We start from the raw sequence: 20,476 nt of genomic DNA, 5'->3' as shown, positions 1-20,476 counted from the left end.
GCCTGGAGCATTGTCCAAACACTTCGTGCACTCTGTCAGGCTTGGTGTTGTAACCACTTCCTGGGGAGCTGTTCCAGAGCCCTTCAACCCCTCTGGGTGAAAAACCTTTTCAACCTAAATCTCCCCTGACACAGCTTCATGCTTGCCATAGGATCAGGAATATTATACCCTCTGACTCTGCCTGGGGAACTACCCACTGGAGACTGGGCAGCAAACACTCTGAAAGAACCCTCATGTGTGATTGTTTTCCTTTGCAATTCCCATCCCTGTCTCTCTATGGTCAAGGTAGGCTTTCCTTCCCACATTCTTGTGTCCTCTCCATGTTGTCTCAGGTAGAACCACCAGGTACCCCAATCTCCTCCCTCTTCCCTAAAAGGATGCCTACAGTTACCAGCCCTGGGGAATGGAGGGCTTCCAAAGATGGAAGACAGGAAGGAATTACAGATGTGGCTGCCTCATCCCTAAGAATGTTCACAGCCAGGCTGAATGGGATTCTGAGCAACCTGGTCTAGTGGAAGATGTCCCAGTCCATGGTAGGGGGCTTGGAATGAGATGAGCTTTGATATCCCTCCCAACCCAAACCTTTCTGTGACTGATTCTGTGGAAGAAGGCAGATGTAGGAAAATGTTTCTGCTGTAGTTTGGCTCTCCAAGGAAAAAGGCCAAAGGTGCAGTTATGAACAGTTCCCAACAGATGGCTCCCGAAATGCAGAGAGAATGGCTGTGCTGAGTGCTTGTATCAGATTTGTCTCACAAACGGAGATTCTGTTGTACCAATGGATCCAAGGGGCCAGGGCCAGTTGTGTGAGGCTCAACCAGGCCAAGTGCTGGCTCCTGTCCCTGGGTCACAGCAGCCCCTGCAGCTCCAGCTGGGACAGTGGCTGGGAAGCTGCTGAGTGGGAAAGGCCCTGGAGGTGCTGGTCAGCAGTGGCTGAACATGAGCTGGGGGTGCCCAGGGGGCCAAGGAGGCCAAAGGACATCCTGAAAGTATCAGCAGTGGTGTGGGCAGCAGGAGCAGGGCAGTGACTGCCCCTCTGTGCTGGGCAATGGTGGGGCCACACTCCAAGTGCTGTGTCCAGTTCTGGGGCCCTCAGTGAAAGGAGGACACTGAGGTGCTGGAGTGAGCCCAGAGAAGAGCAAGGAGCTGGGGAAGGGTCTGGAGCAAAAGTCCTGTGAGGAGCAGCTGAGGGAACTGAGGGTGTTTATCCTGGAGAAAAACAGGCTCAGAGGAGACCTGATCACTCTCTACAGTGACCTGAAAGGAGGGTGTAGTCAGTCCCTTCTCCCAAACAGCAAGTGACAGGACAAGAGAAATGGCCTCAAGTCGTGCCAGTGGCGTTTTAAGTTGGATATTAGGTTGAATTTCTTCATGGAAGGTGCTGACAAGCATTGAAGCAGGCTGTCATGGCGTGGTGCATGCTTAGGGGTATTTAAAAGATGTGTATCATCAAATCACAGAATGTTTAGCTTGGAAAAGACCTCTAAGGTCATTGAGTCCAAAAATTTAACCAGCACTCACTCCCAAATTCACCAGTAAATCATGTTCCTAGGCACCAGCTCTGAACATCTTCTTGGAAACTTTCAGGAATGGTGTAGATCTGGCGGCATGTGGAGACACCTATAAAACACTACTGCAGAGAGCAGCTCACCCAGGCCCCACAGAGGACCAATGTCACCAGAGGGGACACACCAAGCAAGATGTTCCCTCAAGCACACACACGGGAACTTGAGTGCAGGCAGAACAACTTTGTGACCAGAAACTATTAAACTAATGCTTATAACAAACCTAGCCTAACAAGGTCTGCTCAGATCTCTTGTTTCTTCATCCTCTGGGCCCATACTGGGCACTGAAAAGGGCTGTTGAGGTTTCACTATGTGCCATGCAGCCACTCACTCATTCTCCCCACAGTTCATGCACTGGGCATGGTGTTCTATGGCACGGAATATCCCTCTGGGCAGTTTGGGTCAGCTCTCCTGGCCATGCCCCCTCCTGCTTTCTTGTGCACCTGCTCCCTGGCAGAGCCTGGGAAACTGAGCAGTCCTTGAGTTAGGGTAAAAAGTGCTGAGCAACAGCTGGAACATCAGTGTGTTATCAGCATCATTCTCAACTGAATCCAAGTCAGCACTGAAACAACTACTGGGCAGAAAATGAACTCTATCCCAGATCAAACAACCTCTTACTCCATACCTTTCACCATGCCAGGTCCCCTGCTTCCCAATGCCCCATTGCCCTTACTGTCTTTTGATATCAGTCTTTTGAACCCTTCCACTGCCTAAAGAGAGCCTGTAAGAAGGATGGGGAGAGGTTTTTGATGAAAGCATGTAGTGACAGGACCAGGAGTAATGCCTTTAAAGTGAAAGAGGGGGGTTTTAAATTGGATATCAGGAAGAAATCCTTTACTGTCAGGGTGGGAAGCACTGGCAGAGGTTGCTCAGAAAATCTGTGGATGCCCCGTCACTGGAAGTGTTCCAGGCCAGATTTGATGAGGCTTTGAGCAACCTGGTCAAGGGGAAGGTGTCCCTGCCCATGCCATGGGGCAGGAATGACACGAGCTTTAAGGTTCCTTCTAGCCCAAATCATGCTTTGATTCTGCAATGGCATCATTCGCTCTGTCTATGAACCACTCCTACAAAAGTCCCTCAAAGTTGTTTAGTTCCTGACCTTGGGCTTTATCTGTCCTAAGAGTCTTTCAGGGCAGGAAGGATGGTGTGTGGGGGTGTCACGTGTAGAAACCAGCTCTGATTCTATCAGTGCAGGGCTTGGCTGGCTTCACCAAAGCTCATCCTTCCTTAACATGGCAATCAAAGGAGAGCTGGGCTCACATCCCCAAATTCAGAGAGGCAAGGTACCCTGTGATGGTGATGGGCATATTAGTGGCCATGGAAACTATATGCAGTGCTATGTAGCAATTAACATCATCCAGTTTAATTTATTGACTGTTCTCACCCAAAATCAAACCCTCTTGACCCACACACTGGACTTGAGCGACAGGCACAAGGCCCATGGTTTTGCTGTCACCTCCTGTCCCTGTGCACAGCTCCTGATGGGAGCACTGTGCAAACATTCCCTGGCATTAGCAGGATTTTCCATGGGTGCCAGTAATGCCTCTGGCTCTCACCCTGCCCCTCCAAGGACCTTCTGAGAAGAGATGGGCACTGCTCTCTCAGCCCTTCACTGACTGTCCCACTGCCCATGTCAGCCACATCCCAGAGCCCTGAGGGGACAGAGCCCTCACCAGCACTGCTCCCAATCCTTGGCAATGTGGTCAGCACTGCTGAGGCCATGCAGGTGGGGAGCAGCCATTCTGTGACCCAAGGAGTTGTGTATTCACTCCCTTCCCCTCGCTATCAGGCCCTGAAGGTCCTGTGCACCAAGTACCAAAACAAACAGATTTCTTCTTCCTCTCCCTGCCAGCCCCAAGGACACCTGGCCAGGGTGGTGGTGGCAGTGACCCTGGCACAGAGCCCTCTCCCTGCTGTCTGCTGGAGCCCAGCCTGGCACCTCCCATCACAACACACACCGAGAAAGTGTATTTTTCAAAATACTTCTTTATTTCTCTCAATACTGACATTACAAAAAAAGAAAAAAAAAGAAAAAAAAAGAAGAAAAGAAAAAAAAGAAAATTACAAAAAACCCCACTATAAAACATTCAGGTCTCGTTGAAACCGAGAAAAACAAATCAGCTTGCATCTGCGTGCTGGCCTGTCTTCTCGCTCACCTTGTCCACCACATTTCTCCACATTGAGCTCCACAGGGACCAGTGGAGGGAACCAGTGGCCCCCCCTGGCTGGCCAAAGCAGGTGATTGATTCAGCAGTGCCTCACAGGTCTCCTCGCCCCACAGGTAACACTGTACAGCTGCGCCCCCAGCCCCACGGACACCCCACACACAGCCCCCCCACCCCAAGGGACCCCCTGCTTCAAGTCAGCAAAATTTTTTTTTTAGGAATTAAAAAAAAAAAGATTCCCAGGGCAGGGGGAGGGGGATATTTTGGCAGGGGTTTTCTTGGCAGTGCTGCAGTGAAAGAGGAGCTGTACAAAGCCAGGTCAAATGTGCCTCCAGCTCCACACCAGCCCTTTCCTGGGAAAAAAAAATGGCATGAGGCAGAGTGGGCTGAGAAAGGTAAGAAATATAAAAATTCTCCTGATGGAAATCCAAAGGTTTTAAAAAAATACAGTATTTGAAAATGGAGCCACTAAACAGACTGCCTCATGCACCTCCCAGATCCGCCCTGATGTCCAGAAACACCTCCTGAATGAATTGTCCCTGTAGAAAAATATATACACACGCCTCTCTCTTCTTATTAGAATCCCTAATTTGACCTGAAACACTAGTGAAACCCACAGCTCTGCTCACGCTTGGCTCTGCTTTTGCACCCAGATTAGTGCTACACGCACACACAACCCCACTCCGGGGGTTTGCTGTTCGTGTGGCTGAATCATCCCCCTTTCAAAAAAAGCCTGGGTGCGTCAGGCCAGTATCCCCAATACAGGCAGAGAAAAACCCTTACGAAGTTTATCTAATGAGCTCTATATATATGTATTTAAAAAATAAAAGCAGCAATGCAAACTCAACACATCTGAAAAAAGAAAGCTCCACCCTGGGCTTTCCCCCCTCCTCCTGCTGGCTGGGCCCTGTGGGCAGCAGGTGCAGGCAAGTGCTGCCCAGGGGCACTGGGGACATCCCCGGGCAGGGGCAGGAGGCTGGATGGGCCATCCCCACGTGCTCCGTTGTTTGGCACGGCCGAGGCTCGGTGTAGGCTTGGCACAGGAGAGCGGACCACGGCTGGATTGGTACCGTGGCCCCAAGGTGAGAGATTGTCCAGCTACTGGGGGGGCCACCACAGGCAGGAGTGACCGGCACCGCGGTGCAGCCGGGACCCCAAACAGCAGCAAGTATCAAAGAGGGGAAGAGAAAAACCAGCAGCGGGGATGCCAGATCCTGCGGAGTCCTATTTACACAGCGCCGGACCCCGGCAAGTCCAGCTTCTTGTGGGAAAGTGGCCTGAAAAGCAGGTGACATAAAAAACCCACGACACGACGCACCTCCCCGGGCAAAGGGCCCACGGCTCTCGCTCTTGCGAGGCAGAAAAAATGGACCTCTGGGGAGAAGGAAAGGGTTTGGCAGTTGGGGGAGCTGTGGCAGACAGGAGTCTCCCCGTTGTTGGAGTAAAAAACCGGCCAAGAAGGATGGATAGGGGGTGGGTCGGATGGGTTTTTTGGGGGAGAAAAGTAGTGTGAGGGGTTGTTTTTTTCTCTTTTTTTGCATTTAAAAGTGCTGTGACACCTTGGCTCTGTGCAGGCCAGGTGCTGTGGCACATGCATTTGGAGTATTGCTGCTTTGGAGGAGAGTCCCTGGGCTCTAGGAGCATGGGAGGTGCTGCTTGAGGATCTGTCTCGTCTGGGGAGCTATTCTGTCCGGGAAGCGGATTTTGAACTCCACGATCAAGTCTCCTCGCTGGCTGGGGGCCTTGGGGAAGGGCAGCCCCTCCCCACGTAGTCTCTTCACTGTCCCTGGCTTGATGATGTCGTTGCAGGGGAGCGGGATCACCCGTCCATCGATGGTGGGAATGTTCACAGTGCAGCCGCACAAGGCCTGAGGAAGGAAGAGGGAACAGGCCATCAGATGGGGCCGACTCCCCAAAGCATCCTGGCAGCCACACCCTGCACCCCACTGGCTGCTCCCCCGGTTGAACTGCCCTGCTCCTGTGGATACTGCCCAAGAGCATTGGATGATGCTCACAGTGCAAGCACAGCTCTCTGCTGGCACCAGCCTGGCCCAACCACCATGAACTGGGCTACAGGAGCCGTGCAGGAGAGGGGTGCCTTGGCTCTCATGGGGGGGAAGGACTCCCCTCCCCACCTGCTGGGCTGCCCAGAAGGCACCACCAGCACCCAGCCACCCACAGCAACAACGCAGGCTAAATTTAGCTCCTTTCCAGCCCTGTCGGCCAGCCTCAGGCAGCCGAAAATCCAGCTGAGATCATGGGATGCTGCCACAGCCCGTCAGCTGTCACCCTCCAGAGCAAGGCAGCTTTGCCCGGTGCCTGGGGTTATCTATAGCACAACAGCCCATGTCCCCTGTCCCCTGTCCCATCCCTGTCACCTACAGCCCCCACAGGGCTACGCCAGCATGGCACAATGGCGTGGCTGTGGCACTGGGCTTCCCTGGGAGCTGGGGGGCTGGAGGGGCTGGCTCCCATCTCCTGTCCCCTCGCACAGCCAGGAGCCGGTGTGGGGGTGCCACCCCTGTGCACCCCAGCCCCCAGCAGCAGCCGCACACCGGCCTGCATTGGCAAGCCACGTGATGCAGGAATGCAGCAAGAAAATCCTTGTGTCCTTAAATAACTCAGACAGCTCTGTCGTACATGTGGGCAGGATCGTCTCCAGGCTTTCAGCAAGGGCTGAGCGAGAGGACTGCGGAACGATGCTTCTGGAAGTGGGTGGGGGCTGGGGGGTTGCTGAGCTACAGCCTCGAGCTTCCATGTGGGGAAGAGCACAGGTCTGTCCCTCTGAACCGGGTCCTGGGGGTCCAACCCCTCCCAAAACACCCTGCAAGGCCAGTGGAGAAAGATGCAATTGCTGTTTCTGGGGTAGGCGGGGGAATGTTCTGCATTCCCCCCCTCTGCCAGGAAAAGCCTCCAAAGGCAGAGCAGCAGCAGGCACCAGGAGAAACACCTCATGCTGGCCACTGGCTCTGAGATGATGGATGGGGCTTCTGCAGCAGAACCAAGGCTTTGAACCAGAGGGCTTGCAGTAGGATCTGCACCAGAGCTGGTTCAGGGCCTTTGTTGAGTGGAGAACATGGGAGAAGGTCCTATCTCCTTTGCATGGCTCATCTGCACAGGCCTCCTCCTGCAGAGGGTGTCCTCCAGGGACGAAGTGTTCAGCCTGCAGGAGGATGCCATCACCAGCTCTGTGTGAGCAGCAGGTGCTTGGCTGATCTCCAGCAGGTTGAGGGGAAAACAAAGCACAATCTCCCCACATCAAGGAGTTTGTGCTGTGCATTCAGGCATGGATGCCAAAGCCCTCCTGCTCTCTGGTGCCCAGTGCAGTGTGCCATGGCTGCAAGTGCCCATGTGCACCAAGAAAGGACACCTCCAGCCACAAAACAGAAAGGAGAACAAGAAGTCCCTGTGGGAACACGTGGATGGGGAAAGCAGGCAGAGATGTGAGCAGAAGCGGGCGGTAACAGCGAAGGCAGACAGGATCTTAATGTTTCCTTCCCAGAGCCAAGACGCAAGAATCCGAGGCGATCGCTCCTCCGCCGTATGTCCCTGTTTTTCATTCTTCTTGCTCAACTTTGCTGGCATTTGGGAAAACAGTTGCTGAAGTAACACCAGTAACCACAGGAGCTACCCCGCATCCTAGAAAGAGGCTTGGTTTATCCCTGGGGATGAAATCACCCTGGGTTTTTGAGCACCATGCTGTGCGAGCAGAGCTTTATCTAGGTCAACACTGGGTCCTCCTCCGCTCGCGGCGAAGCCGCCGGGGCGGGCGTCGGCACCGGCCGCGTCCCAGCCGGGATGAGCCGAGGCGCGGATGCTTCGAGGAAGGTGACGCCAGGTAAAGGATGCAAAGCGGGATGGTGCCCAGGGCAGGCATTAGGCAGCAGCCAGGAGGGCAGGACGCCCTGCCGGCAGCGCTGCCTCCAGCAGAGGCAGCTGCTGGTGGAGCTGTGCGCCTCCGCCCTCCCGCAGCTCCCCGCTGCGGCACGCGCCTCTGATTTTAGGAAGGAAGACAATGAGTCCCCGGAAAAGCACTCCTACATCTGTGATTCTGCAGCAGACAGGTGGCAAAACGCCTGCACTGCCCCAGCCAGGCACCCAGCAGGGCCAGGACTCAAGGGCTGGGAAGGCCCTCCAGTACCCATCACCTGCCAGCTCTCCTGATGGCACTATGTTCTCTCATGGCAGTGGCAGAGACTAAAACTCAGGCTAGAAGAGGCAGCCTTTCAAGGCAGAAGGTACAAGAAGACACCTAAGGCTACAGCCAGAGGCTGAGGAGATGGAGAAGTTGTGCTCTGTCACATACTGAGGTGGTAGCATACAGAATTGGAGAGCTCCCAGTATCTGCTCACGCTCCAGAGCACTTAAGGAACTTCTTTTCCTGGAAGACAAACGCAGCAGAGTATCACACTGTCCTGGCAAGCAGCAGGCTGGGGATGACAGTCAGCCAGACCAGCAGCCCCATGAGGATGTCCAGCCTGTTGGGTTTGTACTGGGGGAGGTCAGAGATCAGAAATTCCAGCTGAGAGAGATAAGGAATTGCCTGGACCATAAATTTTCTGTTTTGTGTCTGAGTTGTGCAAATCTACCACCAGCAAGCAAGCCTTGCTCATGGAGGTCACAGGTGTCCAACACTTCTGGCGCACTTCTCGAGCCCATTTCTCCAGTTACTGCTCAAAAAGTCAACTCCAGGCAGGAGTCCCTCCACCCTGACCAGTGCACAGACTTGGGCTAACATGGTCTGGGCATCAGCCCAGCCAGGTCAGATAAAAGGAATGAACAGAAGGAAATATCTGAGATACGGCATGTGCTGCTCCATAAATAAGGCAGTCTCTCCCTTTTATTTTTGGGAGTATTTCTGGAGTTGAGATCCAGGAGAACCAGCTACTGCAGGAATAAACCTCTGCACTTTGCACTGTGAGGGAAACTCCTGAGTCTGCAACATCAGTGGAGCTGAGGTTGCTGCAGGAGTGCCCAGCTCTGCCTGGCCCATGTACACTCAGGTCACAGCCTGAGCTGGGATGCAGAGCCATCACAGAGCCCTCCTGACTTCCTGGCACACTTCACAAGATCACGTTTTCCTGCCTCAGGTCTGGCCCATTGAGCTTATTTCTATTCAATGCATTTGAGAACATAAATCTGCCTTCGGGAAGGAAAAAAAAAAATCAGCTCATTAAGAAGACAGACAGCGTCTACCGTCTGAAAGGAACAGCAAATGGCAGCTGCCAAAAATGTCAACGTTAAATGCAGCTGCCAGCTGGGATTTATTAAAAGGTAGTTTTACAGCAGCAGTGGCGAACAGCACATCTTGTACTGAGGTAATCTTCCTTTTCCTCTCCCACCTTCGTGCAGATTGCTGGATGATCTGTTGCATCCATGTAGCCCTGCCGTGACCTCCAGGACTGGCAGCCTGGAAGTGTTGAGTTTTACTCATTGCCTGGGTATTTAATTTGTTTGGTTCCTCATCTAGGAAAGCCAGAATCAAGGAAAACAGCTAAAGCACTGCTCAGGGAGGGCAAGAGATCACTTTCCTCCATGTCACCCTGCTCTCGGCGCATGGGAAGAGGCACCTGGTGCAACCCTAGGCAGTAACTAAGCCACAGCAGGCTCAGCTACAGGAAAAGCAGGAATCACACTGATGCCACCCAACCTGGGTTTCCTCTTACTCCTACAGAGAATGTGCCCTTTGTTCCACATGTGAATATCCTATGCTAAAATAGAAGAACAAGACATATGAAGAAGGGAGGAAATGGATGAAATGAGCCACCTGAATTGGCTCAAGAAGTGAGGTGTGTTCCGCAGGGACCGCAGCATCAGTGTCCCACACCTGGCATGGAAGTCAAACACCTCCAAAGCCAAGACCAAGTTGGCCTCTGCAGCTGTTGTCTTGCGACCTACCTGGTCTTTCCTATCCATAGCAGGAGAAGGACTGCCTCCCATTTTGGCCCCAAAGGCCATGAACCAGTGCCACCCCACATCCCATGGGATTTACCACCTGTACCCACCTCTTTAAGACTGATGTTTGCCGTGTAGATCACGTTTGTCCCGTCCCTCTTGAAGTGCGAGTGAGGCTTGTCCTTGAGGATGAAGACGATGTCTGCAGGGATGTTGTCTGGAGTGGCATCCCCTTCTTTGGGGAAGGTGATTTTGGTTCCCTCCTTCCAACCCCGTTTGATGACAATGTTTAGGATCTTGTCCTCAGTCCGCATGGTCCGGCCATCAGCGTTGAGCCTTCTGCGAGTGATCTTCATCCTCTTGGTGGATCCGTGGTAGATCTCTTCCAGGGACACCTTGAGCTCGTGGATGACAGGTGGGTCCTGGACCTTCCTCCGCGTGTGCAGGGACTCCTGGTGCCGCCGGTGAACCCCATTAATGCCGTTGAAGCCAAACCGGCCAAAGGCACTGAAAGGGTCGTCGTCATCATCCATATCCATGTCTTCCTGGTCAAAGCCATTGAACATCCGGGAGCGGCTGCTGGCGAAGAAGATGTCAAAAGGGTTGGAGCCTCCGAAGAAGGATGCGAAGGTGGCATGGGGGTCTCCATGGAAGGTGTAGTGGAAGGTGTTCCCTGAGCCACCTGAAGAGCCACCTCCAGTTTTGAGACCTGGAAGACAAGGGGGAAGAGGAGACATGAATGCTCCCTGTGGGAAAATGCTCTGCAGGGACTGCACTGCCCAGGTGGGAGAATGGCCTCTGCCGCCTCCTTCCACCCTCTCCTGAGTGTGCAGACCACCTCCAGCCCAACCACTGTGAAGGCACCATCTCACTTAGTCTCATTCCTACACCCTACAAACTCACAATCCATTCAGGTTTCATTTCCTCTATCCCTACTGAAGGACCTCTTTGATTCTCTCCACCTTATTTATCTAATTTTAATTTAAAACATATCCTGATCAGTCCATCTCCATTGTTCCCCATGAGCAGGCTTCTTCCTACCACAACAGTCTTATCTCTGAGACTGGATAATTGGAAAAATTGCTTCACAGAAAAGTTGGTCAGGAACAGGCTGCCTAGGGAAGTGATAAGAGTCACCATTCTTGGAAGTGTTCAAAAAGTGTGTGGATGTGGCACTTAGGACATGGCTTAGTGATGAACATGGCACTGCTTCATTAAATGATCTTAGAGATCTTCTCCACCCTCAATGACTCTACAGGCAGGTGGAGGTGAGCAGACCTCCAGGTGGGCATGCAGCTCCCTGCACATTGGCTGTATAAAATGCCAGGTAAGCTCCAGGTTTGAATCATTTAGCAACCTTTCTCATAGGAAACTCCCCTGCCAGGTCCCAGGCTGAGCCTGACGTCACAGCAACTCATCCCAAGTCCCAAAGAGTCAAGGCACATGACAAATGCCCCCCAAAGAGGTCACACATGCTCTGCAAGGCTATTTTTGATCAGCAGGGTTGGGAAGGGTTAAGCCAAGCCTAGCTCAGGGACTATTTTCAGGGCACACCAGTGACAGTGAAGGACTATTTCTGACAGGCTGTCCTTTGTCCCAACCCCCATGCTCTGTCCACAGCAGGACAAGCTCGGGGGTCTCTTCTGAGTGCTGAAGTATTCTGGCTGGGCTGAAGGGGCTTTCCCACTTCATCTTGCCTACAAAGCATGTATGACCCTGAAGCTCCTCAAAATGCTGACCTTCATTGCCCAAAAAAAATGGGAAACAAAACATGTGGGGAAGGTCATGGAACATGAGAGGTTCAACAAAGATGGGACATGGGGGAACTTGGTCTTTAACTTGATGGGGCAGCAAGGGAGCTCTTACCCTCTTCCTTAATTCACTCTTATTTTAGATGCCTGCAGGCGACAGGGATTTTGCCAAATCCCCAGTGAGCCCCACTCCTAATAGACTGTACAGCCAGGAGGTTTCACCTTTAATCCCATGACGCCAGCCTGAGCGGGGTCCGATTTCATTGAGGCCTCCCGGGAAAAGCTGGTTTCCCACTTGAGAGAGTCTCTTCTCATTTTACAGGGCAGCAAATCACTGTGTCCTGTGCATCCATCACAGCCCTGACATAACTAACGGGTCAACAATTAACCCACTGCTGCTTAATCCCACCGGTGGCTTGTGAGGGGATGCACCTGCCCGAGAGAGGAGCTGCCTCTTCCACCCAGCAGTCTGCTCCTGCCAGACCTCCTGCTCTTTTAAGCACCCAGGCCCTGGGCTGATTAATGCAGATGCTATTCGGCACTCTCCTCGAATGGGGCTGCACTCTTCCATCATCGACTAATAAGGCCGCCTGCCTTGGAGCGGCTCTCCTCCTCCTCCTCCTCCTCCATGCCAACCACCAGACAACAGCAGCCGCTTGGTTTCAAAACAAGGGCCTATTACTTAAATTGGGAAAAGCTTTGAATCCTCTAGGTCAGCCTGTACCAGGGAGGACAGTGGGACCAGTGCCCAAGTGCAGGGGGAGTGTGGGCAGAAGCAGTACGTCTCTGCTGTGTTATTTAGGTCATTTAAAGAGCTGCTAACAAATTACCTTAGGTACAACCCAGGAGGTGAGCTCCTTCAATTTCTCAGCTGGCGCCCAAAGTTCTGGGGCAGAGGGCAGGAGGAGCCCAGCCACCCCAGGAAGCAAGCTGACAAATTGCTGTAAAAGTGAAGCAGCCTGGGGAAGAGTGGGATGAGAGGTGATTTCTGCCACCTGTGGAGCCTTCACTCTCTCTGATTCTTTGGCAACCAGTCCCATTTCAGGAGTAGGCATGAAATACTGAAACATCTCTCTGTGAAAACCCTCCCTCACCTCTAAAACAGATTTGGACCCCACATCCCTGCCTTCCAGTGGGCAGTGCCTATCCCCTTACCTTCCTCCCCATACTGGTCGTACACGGCTCGTTTCTTGGGGTCACTCAGGACGTCATAAGCCTCCGCAATCTCCTTGAACTTCTCCTCAGCGTTGGGGTCTTTATTCTTATCAGGGTGATATTTCAGGGCCATTTTCCGATAGGCCTTCTTGATTTCATCTTCGTTGGCACCGCTCTGGATGCCCAAAATCTTGTAGTAGTCCTTCCCCATGATGGCAACGCTGCTGGGAGCCGAGTACTTATTCCTGAAAGGAGAAAGACAGCTCTTCGTGAGGTGAAAATCACACAGGGGCAGCTGGGGACAGGACTGGCACACACTTATCGCGGAGACGATGCTCCCTGTGTCCCACGGGCCAGCAGCACCAGAGCCGGCTCAAGTCCACGCTTCCCAACAGAGGTCAGAGCCCCGGTGCCAGAATGTATCCCAGCTCTGGTTTTATCCCGCTGAGCCCCTCGGCAGGGACAGGCAGACTCATCTCTGAGGCTGACAGGGAGAGAGAGCTCAAGTCGGGGCACGGTGCTATTATAGGGGCCACGCCACTGCTAACGTCAGGCCAGGACCACGTCCCTGTCCGTCCCCCCCGGCTGAGTCAGGAGGGCTGAGCTATGTCCAAATGTAGCTGCCGGCCTGTGTCCACCCCCTTGCCTGGTTCTCTCCCAGCTGGGGACCTGAGACCCAAGTGAGGGTGATGACAGCAGGTTTTGGAGGCTGAAAGCAGTGGCAGGGACCATGTTGTGCCTTCACCTTAGAGGAACTTCAAACATTTTGTTCCTGAAAGCAATTGGCATTCAGTTGGAGATAAGCGCCTCCGGCTGTCAGAGCCATAATTTGTATTTAGCGGAGAGGGAACAGAGCCGTTAGACAGAAACATCTTGTGATGGTGGGAGGGCTTTTTTCTTTTTCTGTTTTAAAAAAAACCCAACACTTTCTAGCCTGACTTGCACTCCCCAGCTGGATCCTGCAGTAAGGCAGGAGCTCAGGGCACACTCGCTGCATCGCGCGGGGGCTGAGGCCGTGCCCATGCCTATACTAAGGCATGGAAAACCCGGTGGCCGTAATTCATCCCCCAGTCACCACTGGAGCCACAGCCACCCAGGGAGCAGCCAGGGGAGACAGCAGGGCTGCTCCTCCAGGCAGAAGCTAACAGGTCCCATGCCTCTCCATGGATGTTTCCTGGATGTTTCCCACTTCTCCTTAACTTTGGGCTATCTGACAGCAAACACTTGACACCCCGAACTGCAGGGTCTGGCCTGGCCCCTCTCACACTCAGTGTTGACCCTGCTTCTCCCAGGTGCTGCCCTTGCACTCCCACTGCTCACATCCTGCTCCCTGCTACAGTCCAGTTTCACCCTGTACTTGCTCCAAAGACACCTGAGCCACCCCAATCCACTGTGCCCCTCCAGCAGAGGGATTATGGAATGGGGTGTGAGTTTTGGCCCTTTCCTTCACCATCATACAAGCTACCAGATGTTCTCCCCACCCTTACTCTCTGTCCATGAGCTGCCATTGGAGGTCACACAGGGATCTCCCAACCACCACAGCTCGATCAAGGGTGGCCATGCTCGCCAAGGATCCATGCCTGAGTGCTGCTCTAAGCATCTGGCAACCACACCAAGCATCCAACACTTGCCTTGGGCCATGCCCTGGGCAATGACCCCCTACAGGAGCTTGGAAATTGGTCCCACATTTGGCCACCTCCATCCAAACCACCAACTTCTGCTCTTTTTTGCTCCAGCTGTGGGGGAGAAGCTTTGCTGTAGATGGGGAGGGTGGCTAAGGCAGCCCTGAAGGACACAGTGAAGGGAGATGGGGGCACCTGCAAACACTGTACAACAGCTCAGGCGGCACAGAAGAGGTGGGAGGAGGTCCCTGGGGGCATAAAGAGCATCTGACAGCGTCTCCTGTGGCAGCTCCCGGATGCCAGCACATTTCTATACCAGCTCCTGCATGCAGAGATGCCAGCAGCACCCAGCCCACGCAGGTGCTGGGGGATGCTCTGCCCCCAGCCCACATCCACCTCCCCATTTACCCTCCCTAAGTGCTGGGGAAGCTGCAGGAGACCTGGTGTGAGCAACCAGCAGGAGAACCAAGAGCTATCCCATCCATTCTCCAGACCAAAGGTCACTCCAATACCCCACATCCCCACATCAACCTCCAGTGGAGGGCAGGGGCTCCCTGAGGCTGGTACTGGGATGATGATCTGGCCCTGTCTGGCCCTGCTGCTGACCCTCCCGCAGCGAGAGCAAACCAAGCAGCGCTAAAGATAACCCATCACACCCTAGCTCCAGCAACACAGAGCTGACAAACCTTCAGCTCTCGCTGCCCAGGGACCTCAGTGTCTGGCTCTGACCCCACACAGCCCAGCCTGACAGCACCACTGGGACACCCTCATCCGGCCAAAACCCCACAGTGTTTCCCACGAAAAGACATCCCAAAAATGCAAAATTCTGTCGCCACCCACAAGATCTCTGGTCTTGCCCACGGAGAGGTCTTTGGCCAGGGTGGGGATGCATGATAGGATCTCTGACCTGACCAAGGACCCCTTTGTCTGGCTGGGCATGGGGAAGGGAATTTCTGTACCAAAATGCATCCCGGTGCCGCGTTTACCGTGCCAGAGAGGACCAGGTGCCGGAGGGTGACCCGGTGGGTTAAGGCACACTCCCGAGGCTCAGCTCACATGCACAATGGTGGTAAAACACGACTCTGTCCCCGCAGAGCCTCCCTCCTTCCCTCCCACCTTTATGGGATCAGCTGCGCCTTGCCACCGATCTTCTCCCCCTTCTGCTCAGTCATCCTCTCCTGACTTCCCATTTAACCCCCTCGGGAGCGGTAGGGGGGGTTTCAGGCAGGCAAAGGCATTCCTGTACCACCCTTGCAGATCAGATGCCCCCAGATAATTCACGGCCACCCTGCCTTGGTGAAAACCACAGGCATTCCCCTGCCCTGCCGAGCCAGCCTAACCTCCATCCTCCTCTTGCAACCACACCAAAAGAAAAAAAAAAATTAAATAAAGAATAAATCTTTGTTCCGGCCACGCACATGACATCAGCCCGAGCAACCGCTGGGCTAGCGCGCCAGCTGAATAGCGATCGTTTGACATAATCCCTCTGCTCGGCAGTCATCTAAGGGAACTAACCCACCCTGGCAACGGCACAAGATTTTTTTTGCCCCATCTCGGGGTGCAAGGTCACCGCGGGATGCCAGGGACAGGCACTGATGGTTTAACGAGGACACAAGGTCGAGAGGCGGAAACCCACTTACCGAAACTTTACGAACACATTCATAGTCCAAGCTGTCATTTTTAAAGGCTCTAGCTTTATTTTAAACATCGCGGCTGTCCGCAGGCGGCGGCAGGTGCTGTGTGCCCGGCCGGGAGGCACTGGAGGGCGGGAGGAAGGTGGCGGGGCAAAAGGCGCTGCCTCGTGCCGGGGATGCCGCCGCCGCCAAGGGATGCTCTGCTGGCGAGTCCCCCCCTCCAGCTCCTCCGGCACACCCAAAGGGCAGCTCTTCGCCAGCCCGGCAGCCGTGGTTGGCTCTGACCTCGCTCCCAGGATGGCTCCGAAAGGGCTCCTCCGGTCGACGCGGTGCCGCCGGGGAGCTGCCGTCCTTTGTGTGCTTCCAAGCCGCGCACGGAGAGACCCTTCAATGGAGTCACTCGCCGCGCCGTAATTTTCCTTTTAATTGGTTTCTTGACGCTTTCTCGTTAAACGGACAGATTAAGACACTTCTGCTTAATCCGTCAGTTGCAGCATTCCTCTTCTCCGCTGCCAGAAGGCACCCGGCCGCCTGGTACCGTCACGTCCCCCACGCAGCCCCCTCCAAGGAGCGCAGGGAGCGCAGCCAGGAGCCCCCCGGTGTCCCCAGAAACGACTCTGCTGACGCCCAGGGCTGAGCACCCGCCAGGCGAATCGGGTAGGGAGAAAAGTAGGGCGGCGTTGATATGGAAAAAAGTCACGTTAACCAATGTGCACCTCCCCAGCTTTTCCCGTTCGGATGCATGGGGGTCCCTGTGTCCCCCGCACCGGCCGCCGGCACCGGTCCCCCGGCAGAAGGGATGTGAGTGCCGCATTCCCGCCCGGCGTCCCGGGCTCCCCGTGGCGGCAGGGCAGCGGGACAGGGACGGTGCGTCCCCCGAGCCCACGGCGCAAAACCTACTTCTGAGAAGTCACCTTCAGGCACGCCAAAGAAAGCTATAATGCCACCGCGTCCCCTCGTCTGTCACCGTCACTCGCAGGCCACGGAGAGCATCCTCTCCAGAAGCTCTACACCGAAACTAGGCAGCCGTACCGGGGGTACCGCCAGGGCAGCTCCTGCATCCCACCCGCGGCAAGCGAAGCAGCCGAGCGGGCGACAGCCCCATCCCGCCGTGTCCCCAGGGGCTGCAGTCCCGCCGGGCTCCGAGCCGGCGGGGTCCGGCCCGGCGCGGGTGCCGAGGCAGTGCATACCTCTCGGCGCGGCTCCAGAAGAGCAGGATTGCCGGCATGGTAGCGTATCCCGGGCTCAGTCAGAGAGCTGCTGAGGATCTTGTCGCGCCGGGGCAAGCAGAGCCACCCGTGCCCGTGCTGGATGGCAGTCTCAGGCAACCAGGCAGCAATGTCATGACTACCCGCAATGAATCATCCCCTCCCCGAGCCCCCACACGCACCGCCCGCCTCCCCCTCCCCACCGACAGCCCCACTGGGGTGCCGGCACCTGCGTGGGGACGGGGTTAACCCTCCCCTCGCTGCCTCTGCCAGCACAGCCCCCGCTGCCAGCCCCGCCGGCGGCCGCCTCCTGCGTGGGCACGGAGCAGGACCCCCGCTCAGAATGCCCCCAGAGAGGGTCCCAGATCCCCACAGCCACCAAGTGCTGTCTCCTGCGTGGGGATGGTGTCAAGTACCACCTGAGATCACCCCTGACCGGGTCCCCCATTTTCCAGACCTATCTGGCGCTGGCTCTTGGATGGAGATGGGGTCAAGCCCCTCACAGTGTCTCCCCAAGTAAGTTCCCCTCTTTCCAGCCACACTCGGCTGCTCACAGCTGTGTGGAGATAGGCTCAAGCCCCCCATGCTGCCTCCCCGTGTAGGGTACCCCAATTCCAGAGTCACCAGGATGCTCACAATGGCATGGGGATGGGTTTGAATCCCCCCAGTGCATGGACCACCACCCCATGCCTCCCACCCAGCCCCACTGTGGGGCTAAGAACTTCAGGGGGATGGGGTTTGTCCCCCTCCCGAGCCCAGAGGCGCTATCCTTTTTAGGGGCTGTCACACACAGGGGTTCACTCATGCCTTGTGCTCCAGTGCACAGACCCACAGGGACCAGGGGTGACCCCCCTGCCATGATCAAGCCCCACTGGGACCCACTGTCTGCCTCAAGAGGAAAGCAGGTTAACCCTTTCCTCCTGGTCAGCCCTGCCAGGAGACACTGTCACCTCAACTGAGGACAGGGGTTAACCCCTTCCATGCTGGTCCCTCTCACCGTGTTACTGTCACCTGGGTGGGAGGTTACCAACTCTCTCACCAGCCAGTTCAGCCCCACTGGGATACACAGGTACCCCCAGGGCGGTGGTGGAGGGGTGCTGACCCCTTCCAGGCCACACCACATAGCTCAAACAGAGCACATTATTCCCTCCAAAGCGAAACAGGAGAGAGGGATTAACCCTAACCTCACCAGCCTCTCCAGCTCCACAGGGCTGTACTGCAGCCCCATGGCAGGGGGTGTCACCCCTCTCTCTCCCTGCCCCACTTGGATGCACTATCTCTGTTATGGGGCACGGGGATTAACCCCTTCCTGACACACTCTTCAGGCCCACAGGGACACATGGTCACCAGGTAGGGCAGTTAACCCAGTGAACCCTGACCCACAGCCCCACCAAGAAACCCTGACAGCCCACAGGAGCCAGAGATGCCAACTCCTTCCTCCCTCACCTTCAGCCCCACAGAGACCCCGTGTCACCCCATGGTGGCAGAACAGCCTGGCTACCCTCTGCTCCCCACCCACGAAGGGGCAAAGGGGGTAAGCTCTCAGCCAAACCCTGTCAACCCTTGGGGCAGAGGCCGATCCTGCGAGGCCCTGGGGACACCCTGCCACTTCATAAAGCAGAGGTTTAGCCCCCAGAGCAGGACAGACTGTCCCCCATGGGTGGAGTGGGGCAAGCACCCCCTCCCAGCCCTATAGGGACATGCTGTCACCCCATGGGCAGAGGGGCCAATCAGCCCCGCAGTGACACCCTGCGACTCCTCGGGGCAGGGGAACTGACCCTCCCCAGCCCCACAGTGACATTCCACCATCCCCACAGGCCAGGGGGACTGACGAGCCCCCAATTTCATGGCAACAACTTGTCACGCACGGCGCAGGGAACTGACGGCTGAGTCCCACAGCAACCCCTGTCACCCCCAGGGCAGGGGGACTGACCCCACAGCGACACGCTGCTAACCCCAGACAGGGGCACTGCCCCCCACCCCAGGGTGACCCTTTGTCATCCCCCGCCGGTCCCACAGGGGCACCCTGTAACCCCGGGCTGGGGGGGACTGACCCCCGCCCAGCCCCACGGCAACACCCTGTCACCCCACGGCCCCACCCCACAGTGACACCGGGGTGACATGATCCCCCCCACCCACAGCGAGCCGCTTCGCTCTGTGGGGCACGGGGGCTGACTCCTCCCTGCCCCTCGGCAACAACTTGTCACCCCTTGGCAGTCCCGCAGTGCCGCCCTGGCACCCCGCAGGCAGGCGGGCTAGCCCCCGGGCCGGACCGGGCTGCGGGGGTCGCTGTGGGGGTGCGGGGCCGGTCGGGGGGGCCCCCCCGGCACTCACCGCTCCCGCTGTCCCGGGGCGCCGCACGCTCGCTGGGCCGCCCCCGCCCCCGCCCCCCGGCCGCCACGTCAGGGGAGTCCCGCCCGCGCGCGCCACGCCCCCGTTGGCCCGGGGGGCTGTCTATCGCCGCACCGCGCCGCGCTGATTGGTCTTCTCTGAAAGGAAGGCGGGGCGAAGGCGGGCCCCCGCCGCTCCCCTGCCCGCCTCTCCCCCCCCATTGCCCCGCAGTCGCGGCCTTCCATTGGTCAGTTCAAGCCAGCACCGCCCTTTCGGCGCTCTCTGATTGGCCGGGTGCTCGCTCGCAGCGGCGGGATCCCCGGGGGGAATCTTCTGGAAAGGCGTTACGTCACCGAGGAGCCGCGCCTCAGGCCGTCCGTGGGCGCGCCCCCTCCCCCGCCGCCCGCGCCTCCGGGGGCTCGTGGAGTGGGGGCTGTGACCCAGCCGAGGCTGCGCGGCGGCCGTGGGTGGTTCTGAGGGCACCGGCGCACCCAGCACGCCGCCGGGGGCTGGGGCTGCGCAGGGCCCGTGCCCCATCCCCCAGGCCTGGCGGCTCCCAGGACCCCGGCGCAGGCAGGGCTGTGGTGGTGCAGAATCCCTGAGGGAATGAGGTTGGAAAAGACCCCTGAGCTCAAGTCCAGCCTGTGAGTGGACGCCACGCCATCAACCAGACCATAGGCGCTGAGTGCCAGGTCCTGTCTTAGAAACACCTTCAGGGATGGTCACTCCACACCTCCCTGGGCAGCCATTCCAAAGCCCAGTCACTCTTTCTGTGACAAAAATCTTCCTAATGTCCAACGAAACCTCTCCTGGCGCAGGTTGAGGCTTTGTCCTCTTGTCCTGTCACTTTTTTTCAGGGAAGAGAGACTGACCTCCCACCTGGCTACACCCTCCTGTCACAGAAGATAAGGCTCCCTTTGAGCCTCCTCCAGGCTGAACATCCTGAACTCCCTCAGGTTCTCATCCCCAGTTCCATTGCCCTTCTCTGCTGAAGGAGGTTCAAGGTCCTGCAAGCACTTGGCAGGGCCGGGAGGGCTGGATCCAGGGTGGGAATTGTGAGGAGAAGGTGTCAGGAAGGTACTGGAGGAGCAGGGCCGTGCAGTGGGAATGCAGGGCAGTGCAGGCATCTCAAGAGCCCTGCCTGCATGAGGTG

At 56.4% G+C, this 20,476-nt stretch overlaps 1 protein-coding gene across 4 annotated transcripts; it reads right to left on the bottom strand.

Moving 5' to 3' along the window:
• Nucleotides 1–3,633: 3,633 nt before the first annotated feature.
• DNAJB5 (DnaJ heat shock protein family (Hsp40) member B5) lies at nt 3,634–19,374 on the bottom strand. Of its 4 annotated transcripts, none has more exons than XM_064736063.1 (4): nt 19,327–19,374; nt 12,529–12,773; nt 9,733–10,331; nt 3,634–5,595 (listed from the first exon to the last, which is right to left on the bottom strand). In XM_064736063.1, the coding sequence occupies exons 2-4, from the start codon at nt 12,737–12,739 to the stop codon at nt 5,362–5,364; spliced, it is 1,044 nt and encodes a 347-aa protein (XP_064592133.1). In that variant the 5' UTR covers nt 12,740–12,773; nt 19,327–19,374; the 3' UTR covers nt 3,634–5,361. The 4 variants fall into 4 exon arrangements, with proteins under 4 accessions (XP_064592133.1, XP_064592131.1, XP_064592132.1 ...); XM_064736061.1 differs by lacking the exon at nt 19,327–19,374 and adding an exon at nt 15,791–17,172; XM_064736062.1 differs by lacking the exon at nt 19,327–19,374 and adding an exon at nt 16,975–17,172.
• Between the last annotated feature and the right edge of the window lie 1,102 nt (nt 19,375–20,476).

The sequence above is a fragment of the Zonotrichia leucophrys genome, chromosome Z (genome assembly GCF_028769735.1).
Source record: "Zonotrichia leucophrys gambelii isolate GWCS_2022_RI chromosome Z, RI_Zleu_2.0, whole genome shotgun sequence".
Classification (NCBI taxonomy): domain Eukaryota; kingdom Metazoa; phylum Chordata; class Aves; order Passeriformes; family Passerellidae; genus Zonotrichia; species Zonotrichia leucophrys.
Note: the sequence above shows the minus strand (reverse complement) of the source record. Positions and strands in the feature narration are given on the sequence as shown.

Excerpts from the sequence above, each read along its gene's own strand:
- DNAJB5 (XM_064736061.1), bottom strand. The coding sequence starts at position 15,858 with ATGTTTAAAATAAAGCTAGAGCCTTTAAAAATGACAGCTTGGACTATG. Across the intron at positions 12,774-15,790 it reads AATGTGTTCGTAAAGTTTCG|GAATAAGTACTCGGCTCCCA; the intron begins GTAAGTGGGTTT and ends TTCTCCTTTCAG. Across the intron at positions 5,596-9,732 it reads CAAACATCAGTCTTAAAGAG|GCCTTGTGCGGCTGCACTGT; the intron begins GTGGGTACAGGT and ends TTCCTTCCTCAG.